Genomic DNA, 12,838 nt, shown 5'->3' with positions numbered 1-12,838 from the left:
TGTTTGACTTGAAAACAGTGTGTAAGAGCCTCTGGAAAGAATCTTCTACCATGATCCCCACTGAGCCAGTGTGGTTGCAATGGTGATCGCTTGGATTAACTTTAATTTCCCCTGGCTCCTCACATATAGATTCTTAAAAGAAATGTTCTTTCTCATTTTATACAATCAAACTCCTACTTCAGAAAAATTCAATGATGCAGACTAAATAGGCTCCAATGCTGAACGAGTCCTTGATTCAGTATATTGTGGGAACTAGTAAACTGATTTCTGTATTCTTGCTTTCGAATCAAAACTTAATTCAAAACAGTATCACCCTGTTTGGTCTCCTTCACAGTATTTGCATATAACAGTTTAAATATTACAAAACTGTTTATCATCTTGACCTGGCATACAGCTCGTGTTTTAGAGTCAGGATTGTCAACTGTATTGGCATTAGTGAATAATTTTAATTTTGACAAATATTTCCTCAGCTCATGAGATAAAAGGGCAATTACTTCATACAATCACTCTGCATGGTAAACATTCAATAAGGCAAAGAAATGCATGTGCACGAGAAGTTCATGCCTACCCTTGGCTAGCAGAAGCTGGGTAGAATTATATTTGGCAATTGATTGCAGGATGGGTAGATCTTGGTTGTTTGTTCGTTGCACTTTGGTTTGGACTATTAACTGAAATATTGCTACCCCAGGGATGAAATGAGGACATGATAATATCAACAATTTTTGAACCTCTAATTGTGCTGAAGTAGAAACTTGCCCCAAAACTTACACTGAAAACTCTGAAAATGGTAACTTAAACCACAAAATAGTTTAAAAAAATGAATAGCTCAGAGAAACAAAACTATTTAGCAAAGTAGCACAATATCGAAGAGAACATTCACATCCAACACAGCCTATCACATTGCCCAAGTTCTTCCTTAGAAATCAATGCCTGGTGAAATAATGGTTGTTAACTTAGGGATGTAGAAACAATCCCTAGTAACCACTTCTCTTTGTCTTTCATTAACATTGATACTACTCTGAGCATGCAAGTGCATGGAGATGCTTTATCAGACTGGCAATGATGTAGACTCATCATTATCCATTCTATTGTTGATCCAATGCTGTACTTTGCATTTTTCCTACATAAAGGTTTTGAAAACTCAAGGAGCCTAAGCAACAGAGCTGGCATGAGCAGAAATATACTAAAATTGCCTTCAGTGTCTTCTTCACTCTACAGCACTCCTTGTCCATTGAGGCTTTCTCCGTCTCCCATACCATCCATTTTATAGCATGGATTAGTAGCTGAGAATGGTCCAAAGCTTTAGTCCTACAGCCTATACTGTCTTGCATAAAACCAGGTAATAAGTCTGAAGATTGCATGTCTCTAGGTAGCACCTTGCTGCTGATGATTCTACTGTTGACATTAGGTGGGACAATCCTCGTTGATTTCTAGATGGGATCGCACAGGCACATGATGGCACCAGTGGTCTGTATGCTCCATGTGCTTGGTGCATAGATGGAAATAATGCAGCTACATGCAGTTTCAAATAATTGATGATCCAGCCCATTGCTTTGGGTGTGCATTTGTCCATTTGTGTAAACACTGGCTCTTTGAAAATGGGTAACATTTATATTTATTAGTGCACCTGGTCAACGAGTGAAGATTTCTTTCTCAGGACCTTTTGAGCCATATAACCCTGAGGGAGTTCACACAAAACAAGCAGTTTGAGATACCATTGCATGGAAGCCAAACCAGTTGTGAGCAATACTCTGTAGAGGTCCCAGTTAATCTGGGTGCATGTGAAGGTCTTTACAAGAAGGACACTGCCCCCGCTGCATGTAGCTATATTTTTTTTAAATAGAAACAAAATGCCACATTTATGTTGAAAAGCAGGGGAAAGAAGGTCAAGTATTCACTGTATTCTTTGCATGCAGATTTCTGCAAAGGCAGCCCTGTCATTGCTAAGTATATGCAAGCAGGGGCAGTCAGAGTAACTTAATGAGCTGGGACAGAATTGGACGCTCTGTGGGCAATTATCTGCCCATTGGGAACATTTCAAGAGAAGAAGACCCACCTCTTTAGGACAAGCAAAACTACTTCAAGCCAAACAGGCTTCTAAGGACCATTGTACGTAACAGATTTGACCCAGAATTGTCGGCTTTCTAAAGCCCAAATGTTTCTAAGAAAAAAGGTAGATTTATATTTGTTTGCTAGCATGAATTGCATGTTATAGAAAATGTAATTCTATGAGTAATCTTTAAATCAGAAGCTATATTTCCTTCCAAACTAATTTACTTTTACAAAACTTTGATGTAATCATACAGTAATGTCAGAATTAACTATATTTATTTGCAATGGATAGCTTTTTTTTGTAATATTCATGAAACAGTGCAAGATTAGAGAAAACTGTATGTAGATGGCGATTGGTCATATTGACCACTCATCCATGCTTCAGATCTTCATCTGAAACAAGCCGTTAAAACCATGTATTCAGAAAGCATTTCTGACCCTGTATCTGATTAGGTTGGCATGCTAGTAATCTTGTATTTTCTGGACATCATGTGTATCTATAAATATTAACTCTTCATCCAGATGGTCTTAGCCTCTTTGCATTTAAAAGTGTATATTTCAGACTTGCAGACTCTAAATTAGGAAGCGTGCATTCCATTGAACAGTACCAATTTATCGGCACCATTTTCCATGGCAGGACTATCAGTCCAAGTCAGCGAATATCTTTACTCAAATTTGGTCTCCTAAAGTTGGAATCAATACTTCGGCACTGTATGCAATTTAGTTCTGAATACGTGCATGCACAATATAATATGCAAAAAAAGTTCTAGCATGAAATAAATTTTGTATTAAATCAGTCTTTGTCTGCATGGTTTGATTTATTTTTGTTTTCAATAATTTGAGTCCTGCATTGATGAATTCCCTGTGGTCTCCAAGGACAAATCAGGAGGGTCAGACTGGAAATATTTGGTGCATGGCTCATTTTTGGACCATCAATGAGCAGGAACAGAGAGGTGGTGTTCTATGGCAGGTTGAGAAAGCTGTTACTTATCACCAATGGTTATAGTGCAGTCTTAACATCTATCTATAATTTAAAAATGTGTTTAATTATAAATGTTAGTATTCATAAGGTAATGTAGCTGTCACAAAGTGCAGAATCTTTCTTGGAGGAATGATTGCTGCCACACATTTTCTGCTAATGATATCCGTCTTACTTCGTGCTTGATAAGGTTGGATGGTTGATAAAATTGCTTGCATTCAGATCCATCCCTGAAAGAGGAGAGGTGGGATCCAATATATAATGAGAAACTGAGTGAAGGATCTTCTTCTTGTTATTTAACCCAACATGGGAGACAAACCAAACGTACGGAGGGTCACTTTAATATGTTACCCTGTAGGGAAAAGATAGGTTGGGTCAGAGGTTGTATAGTTCACTCCTATTTTAAACATCATTAGACATCAAAGCTCCCATCTTAAACATAATCAGGGGATTTGCATGCATGCTTTCCCTATTTGGGATTTTCTACACTTAAACAAGAAGCAGAGAATACGGAACTTGCCCTCTCAGATGAATTAGCTTTTGTGCTTAATAGCTTTGGGATGATGTGTTCAGTAGAGGAGATGGCAGGCTGTCTATTTGATAGGCCAGCTGCCTATCTGAAACAAGTGTCTGGAGGGAACCAGTCTGCTTGCTTTGGGTTGAAGAAGATTATGCAGCCTGAAGACCAGCAGTTCAGCACACAGGTAAGTCATAAGAGGAGCCATTTTGGTTTGTGCTGGACAGAGGAAGTTGAAGTCACTTCCTTTCTTTCACATATGAGGCATAGGTTCAAATGCACACTCCGATTATTTGAGAAACTGTCTGTAAGAGTCTTTGTATCCTACAGTAAGTATTTTGTTTTAGACCATTTAAATCTTGCATATTCAATATTTTGCAGACTCCCACAATGACAGGTTTCATGCAATATGAGGAGTGTTAGGCACTGGTTACTTACTTTAGGTACTGTCTTTGATAGCTCAACCAGGGACACACTCCCCCTGTCCTGTCCTGAAGGAGCAACTCTTGTTGGGGAAGCAGATCTTTGTAGATAATGAACAGTTTTGAATATTATGCTGGTGAGCTTCATCATGTGTGAGGCTAATGCATGGAAAGCCATGAGTTAATTGCTAGTCATTCTCATCCTCAGCAAATATCACACAATTTCTCCATAACAGGTCACTTAATCCTGGTTGAGTTTTTTTTCCTTCACTGGTGCAGGGATATGAGAATCAACTTCACTCGGTCGCTGTTGAAACCAGCTACTGAGCACAAAACATTGAATCTAGGACAAAGTTAGTTGTGGTAAGAGAAAGAGAGTCAATGTTTCAGATCGAAGGCTTAACATAAAAATTCCGTTTCACTCTCCACAGATGCTGCCTGACCTGTTGGATATTTCTAACATTTTCTGTTTTTATTTCTGGTTGCCAGGAACTGCATTTTTTTTTTTTTTTTTTTTTGCTTTCCCATGGAATCTAGGACAGGTATTGTTGTTTGTCCTGGTAGTAGTTACTCATATTTGAAAATTGGAGGATATCTAGAGAGCTGTAAGTGGAAACTTACAGTTGATGTAGACAAGTGATGGAATCTGGCAGGATCTGACTGTAAAGTGGGGAGAATAGGTTGGAGATAACATCAGTGAGTTGATGAAATGACTCTGTGAGCCAGAATACATTCAGTGAGTTGAAATGTTTTCCATCTATGATGTAAGGAAATATGGAATAATGTAAAATTGTTGTTTTGCCAAAAATATATATGTAACTAGAAATAAATGTAGGAACTCCTCAGTTATGAGACTTGTTGAATTATTATTTTACTTTTTTACTGCTCTGAACTTTTATGAGTTAAAACACATTCAAATATATTATGCAACAATAAAAATTGGATTTGGTATAAAAATGTCTTGCAATTATGGGTTTGATGACAAATGTGTTAAATAGATCCTGGTCTCACTATTAACAGGATCTCACTGTATCTTGTTTTCAACTACTGAAAGATGAATTCAATAAAGATATTGTGCTGTTGATGACAAATCTGAGCCATGTGTACAAGATTTTATCCCTCAAAGAATGCTCTCCATGGTACATCTGTAGAAATTTGCGGGAGTTTTTGGTGAAAAACCAAGTTTTCTCAAACTAATGAAATATAGCTGCTGTTGTGTCTTCTTTGTAATTGCATCAAAATATTGTGCTCAGGATAGGTCTTCCTGTTGAGTGGTGTCAAAACAACAACCTTGTAAGACCAAGGAATTGATTGTGGACTTCAAGAAGGGGAGGTCAAGGGAACACACACTTGTCCCGTTGAAGAAAGTTGTAAACTCAGCCAGCTCCATCATGAGCACTAGCCTCTCCAGTATCGAGGACTCCTTCAAAAGGCGATTCCTCAGAAAGGCAGCATCCATCATTAAGGATTCTCTTCATCCAGGACATGCCCTCTTCTCATTGCCGCCATCAAGAGTAGATACAGGAGCCTGAAGACACACACTCAATGTTCAGGAACAGCTTCTTCCTCCTGCAATCAGATTTCCAATGAACCCATATACACCATCTTTTTTTCCTTTTTTGCTCTCTTTATTACTACTTGTTTAATTTATATATATTATTGTAATTGCATTATAATTGCATTGCATTTATTTATATATCTTATTGTAATTGCATTATGTATTGCACTGTACCGCTGCTGCGAAACAATGTATTTCAGATATATGCCAGTGATATTAAATCTGATTATGATTCTGAAAAAAATGAAGAAGGAAGGAACCAAAAGCTGGAAGTGGAATTAGTTATAGTCTAAAGAAATACATATAGAAAGAGAAATGGAAAGAAAGAAAGTGCATCAAAGGAGACAGATATAAATAGAAAGGAAAAACAAGTTTTTTTCCCTTGAAGTACAAGAGAGAACATAGAATAAAAACAGAAAATGATGGAAACTCTCAATAGGTCAAGCTGCATCTGACATTTTGAGTGCTTCACATTTTGGACTTTTCATCAAATGAAAAGAAATTTGGAAATTTTAAAAAATATTTCTGTTAATGCAGCAAAGTGAAAATTTTGGATTGATTCCAGCATTGTGCAAATAAATAAACACTAAACGCAAGCAGAAACAATTTCTAGATCAAACAACACAGTGTCAACTGAACAGTTATCATGTGGCTTTCATTGGGTGACAATGTATGGTATAAAGTACTTAAAGTTTTTTCGTACTTTTTCCATGTTGCCCATCTCAGGATGATAGAACTCATACTGGGAGATAATTGGGTCCAAACATAGTCAAAAATAGAAGTTCATAACAGGGTGCCAATGCTTGTTTTAGTATTTCTCACATACTTCTTGCATCTCCTCTCAGAGTTGGAAGACTTGGAAAACAATTTTCATATAATCCCTGCTTCTATCACTGCAGCTTGCATTTCATCTAGCCTTCTTATAACCTTAAAGTAATTGAAAGGAGGCTATATGACCATTTCATCAGTGTTAGCTTTTTAATATACAAAAGTAAATACTTTATTTCATAAGAATGTAGAACTCTATACATATAATCTTTTCCATTGGAGCAATGATTTGTATTTTTCAATAAATATGTCCTAGATAAAAAGATGTACGATTGCATATTTTTATATATGATAATATCTTTTTGTACTTTTTGAGTAAAGGAGGTTAGGTGGAGAAGGTATGACACAATGGATTTGGCCCTTTGTATAGGTTGTTCCATGATTCTTGCCTCCTGTGCCTTGAAGTGTGCAAGTGAACAATAGTCAGTCATGAATATCAGTAAAAACTTGCAGTTGCTGGAAATCTGAAATAAAAACAGAAAATGCCAAAGACAAGGTAGCAACTGCGGACAGGAAAGCAGAATTTGCACTGTAGGCCCAAGACCCTTTGTTTGAACTGGGAAAGAGAGAAATTAAGCAGTGTTTTGTTGCACAGGAGCTGGGAGAGCAGTGAGAGGAACAAAGTGGACATCTCTGTTGGGGTGACAATCACAGGACCAACCAGGTTCACAGTCACAGAATGAGCCTGGCTTCTCAGGAGACCACAATAATCTGAAAGAATGTTGCTGAAAGTGAATTGCTGCCTTCCCTGGAAAGACTGTCATGGCCCCAGGAAAATAGGAGGGTGAAAAGGATGTGTTTGCACTCATAGAGTTGTATGGGAAAGTGTCCTAAGACGGAATGGCTGGTGAGGCTGGATCATGGAGTTGGGAAGGGATTGGTCCTTCCAATATTAGGTGACTTATTACATACTTGCCAAGGGCCAATAAGAAGAAGTTAGGTTTAAGTGGAGTTGCCATGTAAGGAGGGGACCAGGCTTAGAGTGGCGATGTGAGGCTTTGACTCAAGAGGCTTCGGCAACAAGGGGCAGAGTCTGAGGAAAGTTTTTTTGGTAAGATTTTTTTCCTTCTTATTGCACAGTTAGAGCAGTAGGAAGGACAGTCAGGACAGTGGAGTAATCCTCGTGCAAGCTGTGAGTAGGCGGGGAGGCCCCTGCTATCCCTGGTTACTACATCTGCAATAAGTCCACCCTGCTGACGCTTCTCGCACAATGCAGTACGGAACCAGAGCTGGAGCTGGATGCTCTTCAGTTTATTTGGGAGATGAAGGGCTTGATTGACAGGAGATACATGGAGGTAGTGACACCTAAAGAGCAGGACACAGTTAACTGGGTGACTGTCAGGCAAGGGAAAGGAGGTAGGCAGCCAGAGCTGAGCCTCAAAAACAAATATATTGCTTTGGATACTATTGGAAGGGACAAGCTAACAGAGGAATGCCACAGCAGTCAGATCTCTGGCACTGAAGCTGGCTCTTTGATTCAGAAAGGAAGTTCAGAGAAGAGGCAAGCCATAGTGATAGGGGATTAATTCGTCAGGGGAACAGACAGCAGGTTCGATGGACAAGAATAACGTTCCTGGATGGTATATTACCTCCCAGGTGCCAGGGTCACAAGGACAATGGTGAGCAGCTGGAGGTTGTGGTCCATGTTGGTATCAATGACATAGGCGGGAAGGTTGAGGAGGTCCTGTAAAGTGAGTTCAGGGAGTTAGGCGCTATGGTAAAGGACAAAACCTCCGGGGTGGTGATCTCAGGTTTGCTATCCATGCCGCATGCTAGTGAGGCTAGAAATAGGAAGATAAAAACGTTTAACACTCATGAGATGTTGGTGAAGGAGGACTTCTGATTATTGGATCATTGGGCTCTCTTCCAGGGAAGGTGAGACCTGATGGCTTTGTGGCGAAGTTTGATGATGATATGAAGATAGGTGGAGGGGCAGGTAGCATTGAGGAAGCTTGAAATCTGTAGAAGGACTTATGCAGATTAGGAGAATGGGCAAAGAAGTGGCAGATGGATATAGTGTAGAGAAGTGTATGGTCATGCACTTTGGTAGAAAAAATAAAAGCATAGACTACTTTCTAAATGAGAAGAAAATTTAGAAATCAGAGGTGCAAAGGAACTTGGGAGTCCTTGTGCATTATTCCCTAACGGTTAATTTGCAGGTTAGGTTGATGGTACAAAAAGCAACAATAATACTGAGGCTTTATAAGGTATTGGTCAGACAGTACTTAGAATACTGTGAGCAGTTTTGGGCCCCTTATCTAAGAAAGGATTCGTTGACATTGAAGAAAGTTCAGAGAAGGTTCACAAGAATGATCTCGACAATGAAAAGGTTAACATATGAGGAGCGTTTTATGGTTCTTGGCCTGTACCCACTGGAGTTTAGAAGAATGAGGGCTAACCTCTTTGAAATTTATGGAATATTGTAAGGCCTAGATAGAGTGGACATAGAGAGGATGTTTCCTATATGGAGGAGTTTAGGGTCAGAGTGCACTGCCTCAGAATGGAGGGACATCCATTTAGAACGGAGGAATTTCTTTAGCCAGAGATAGTGAATCAGTGAAATTCATTGCACAGACGGCTGTGTAGGCCAAGTTATTGGTATATTTAAAGCAGTGGTTAAAAAGTTCTTGATTAGTATGGCTACAAAGGTTACAGAGTTACGGCAGGAGAATAGGGATAATAAATTAGCCATGATTGAATGGCAGAGAAGACTTAATGGGCCAAATAGCCTACTTCTGCTCCTATATCTTATGATCTGTACAAACAGGACAGTTTTCACCAGATCCAGAGAGGGATCAATATCCTTGGAGAAAGGTTTGCTAGTGTGGCTCCATGGGGTTTAAACTGGAATTTCCGGGGAATGGGAACCAGTGTGCCAGGGTAGATAGTGAAGTGGTTATGGAGAAAGTCGATGTTAAGTCTATGTACAAAAGCGGGAACCAAAAGGTTGAGCAAGGTGTCACTCCTGTCCTGATTTGTGTCTATTTCAATGCAAAGACTATCGTAGATAAGGTAGACACACTTCAAGCATGGATCAGCACAAGGAATTATGATATTGTAGCCATTGGAGATGCATAGTTGCAAGAGGGGCAGGAGTAGCAGCTCAGCGTCAAAGTTCGGTTGTTTTAGACATGATACTTCGGGAGGTATTAACAGGGAAGTGGTGGCATTACTCATCAGGAAGTAGGTCATGGCTGTGCTCAGACAGGATAGACGGAGAACTCGTCAACTGAGGCTATATGGGTGGACTGAGGAATACAAAGGGCTGTGAGGATCTGCTTTTCCCAGAAGGTGATTAATCTGTGGAATTCTCTGCCCAGTGGATCAGTGGAGGCTACCTCAGTATATATACTTAAGTAAAGGTTGGATAGGTTTTTGCATAGTAGGGGAATTAAGGGTTATGGGGAAAAAGGTGGAGATGAGTCCGTGGCCAGATCCGCCATGATCTTATTGAATGGTGGAGCAACTTCGAAGGGCCAGATGGCCTACTCTTGCTCCTATTTCTTATGTTCTTATTAATAGGATTATATTATAGACTACCCAACAGTCAGCTGTGTTTAGAGGAACAAATTTATGGAGAAAGAGTAGATAGTTGCAAGAAAGATAAGGTTGTGATTGTAGGTGAATCTAACTTTCCACATACTAGTACCAGTACTCCCATACTGTAAAAGGATTGGATGGGATAAAATTTATTAAATATGTTCAGGAAAGTTTCTCTAATCAATATATAGAGGTCACAACTAGGGTAAGTGTGATACTGGATCTCCTATTGGAGAATGAGATAGGGCAGTTGACAGAGTGTGTGTAGGGAAGCACTGGATCTAGTGATCATAATTTCATTAGTTTCAAGATAATTGTGGAAAAGGATAGGAATGGACCTTGGGTTGCGATTCTAAATTGGAGAAAGGCCAAATTTGATGGCATCAGAAAGGATCTGGCAAGTGTGGACTGGGATATTTTGTTTTCTGGCAAAGGGTTACTTGGTAAGTGGGAGGCCTTCCAAACTGAAATATTTTGAGTACAGATTTTTATATTCTTGTTAGAATAAAAGGCAAGGCTAATAGGTTTAGGGTACATTGGTTTTTGATGTATATTGAGGCTCTGGTTAAGAAGAAGAAGGAGGTGGATAACAGGTATTGACAACAAGGATCAAATGAAGTGCTTGAGGAGCATAGGAAATGTAGGGGAACAGTTAAGAGGGAAATTAGGAGGGTTAAATAAGGCATGAAGTTGCTCTGGCACACAAGGTGGAGGGGAATCCCAAAGGCTTCTATGGTTATATTAAGAGCAAAAGAATAGCAAGGAACAAAATTAGTCCACTTGAAAATCAGCGTAGTCATCTGTACATAGAGCTGAAAGAAATGGGGGAGATCTTAAATGCATTTTTTGCATCTGTATTTGCTCGGGTAATGGACACAGTCTATAGAGTTGAGGCAAAACAGTAAAGTGGTCATGGACTGTATCCAAATTACTGAAGAGGAGACCTTGCTGTCTTGAGGCAAGTTAGGGTGGATAAATACTCAGGGCCTGACAAGGTGTCTCCCTGGAACTTTTGGGAGGCTAGTGCCCAAACTGCAGGGGTCCGGCAGAGCTATTAAAAATATATTTAGCCACAGGTCAGGTGCCTAAGGACTGGAGGGTAGCAAAGGAAGTTGTTCAAGAATGGGTCTAAGAATAAGTTGGGAAATTATAGGCCAATGAGCCTGACATCAGCCATGGGTACATTATTGGAAGGCATTCTAAGGGACAAAATATATAAGTACTTGGATAAACAGGGCATGATTAATGATAGTCGGCATGACTTGGTGTGTGGCAAGTTGTGTCTAACCAGTCTTATAGATGTTCTCGAGGAGGTTATCAGGAAAGTTGATGGAAGAATGGCTGTGGACATTGTCTACATGGACTTTAGCAAGGCCTTTGACAAAGTCCCACATGATAAGCTGGTCCATAAGATTCAATCACTTGGCATTCAGGATGAAGTAGTAATTTGGATTTAACATTGGCTTAGTTGGAAAATCAGAAAGTGGTTGTTCATGGTTGCCTTGCTGACTGGAAGCCTGTGACTAGTGGCGTGCCACACAGATAGGTGCTGGGTTCATTGTTGTTTGCTATCTATATCAATGATCTTGATGATAATGTGATTAACTGGATCAGCAAGTTTGAGGATGACATCAAGATTGGAGGTGTAGTGGACAGACAGGTAGGCAACCAAAGCTTGCAATCAGATCTGGACCAGATGGCAAAATAGGTTGAAAAATGGTAAATGGAATTTAATGCAGACAAATGTTATTCTTGCAGTTTGGGAGGGCAAACCAGGGTAGGACTTACACAGTGAACTGAAGGGCACTGAAGAATATGGTAGGAAAAGGGATCTGGGAATACAGATCCATTATTCGTTGTAAGTGATGTCACAAGCAGATATGGTTGTAAAAAAGAGCTTTTGGCACATTGACCTTCATAAATCAGAGCATTGACTACAAGAGTTGGGATGTTATGTTAGAGTGGTATAAGATGTTGGTGAGAAAATTAGGAGTATTGTGTGCAGTTCTGGCCACCTACCTGCAGGAAGTATATCAAAAAGATTGAAAGAGTGTGGAGAAAATTTTTAAAGATGTGGCCAGGACTTGATTTGAGTTATAAGGAAAGGCTTAAAAAGTTAGAACTGTATTCCCTGGAGTATTGGAGTCTGAGAGATATTTGATAGAGGTACACACAATTATGAGGGGTATAGTTAGGCTAAATGCAAGCAGGCTTTTTCCACTGAGGTTGGGCGAGATCAGAACTAGAGGTCACAGGTGAAATATTTAAGGGAACCTGAGGGGAAACATTATTCAGTGAGTTTGGAATGAGCTGCCAGTGGGAGTGGTGGATGCAGGTTCAATTGCAAAATTTAAGAGACGATTGGTTAAGTACGTAGATGGGAGGGGTATGGAGGGCTAAGGGCCAGGTGCAGGTTGGTGGGACTAGGCAGAGTAACTGTTCAGTGCAGACTAGGTGGGATGAAGGGCCGATTTCTGTGCTGTAGTGTTCGATTACTCTAAATGCTTAAAGTGGAGGGGAATATGTCTCTATAGTGGAATCTTGCTCAGGCTGGCATAAATTGCAGAGGATGATCAATTGAGTGTAAAGGCTGGTGAGTGGGTGATGAGGACCAGACAAAGTCCAAGAAAGCTCGCATGTCTGTGAAAGTTCTGTAATGAGGAAGGGGATAGACTTGGCCACACACATATTTAATGTCTTAACCCAAAATTTCTGTCTGCTAATGAGAGGGAGAATCCCACTTACCTGACATGCTTCTCTTTCTAGTTTCTGCAACAAGCCTGGGATTCCCTAAATTAAATATACATCACCTTCAGGCATTCAAACTTGATGCAATGGGTGCAAAGGATGAAGACATCCATCTGCCCTAGAGCCTGACGAATGCATGCAAGCTCTTTTCTCCTCAGATTGGGTGAGGCTAGAACTAGAGGCCATAGGTTTAG

The 12,838-nt window shown here is 39.9% G+C and overlaps 1 protein-coding gene across 8 annotated transcripts in view; it reads left to right on the top strand.

Moving 5' to 3' along the window:
* The window catches only part of LOC140205513 (voltage-gated potassium channel KCNC1-like), a 79,261-nt gene extending 77,280 nt beyond the window's left edge, over positions 1-1,981 (top strand). For 7 of the 8 annotated variants that reach the window (XM_072273137.1, XM_072273135.1, XM_072273133.1 and 4 more), the window contains one exon: positions 1,131-1,270. In XM_072273137.1, the coding sequence (XP_072129238.1) occupies positions 1,131-1,270 (140 nt within the window). Of the gene's footprint in view, positions 1-1,130; positions 1,271-1,916 lie in introns of those variants that run through there. The other variant, XM_072273134.1, reaches the window with a different exon arrangement.
* The last annotated feature ends 10,857 nt before the right edge of the window (positions 1,982-12,838 follow it).

Source organism: Mobula birostris, chromosome 11, assembly GCF_030028105.1.
Source record: "Mobula birostris isolate sMobBir1 chromosome 11, sMobBir1.hap1, whole genome shotgun sequence".
Classification (NCBI taxonomy): Eukaryota; Metazoa; Chordata; class Chondrichthyes; order Myliobatiformes; family Myliobatidae; genus Mobula; species Mobula birostris.
Note: the sequence above shows the minus strand (reverse complement) of the source record. Positions and strands in the feature narration are given on the sequence as shown.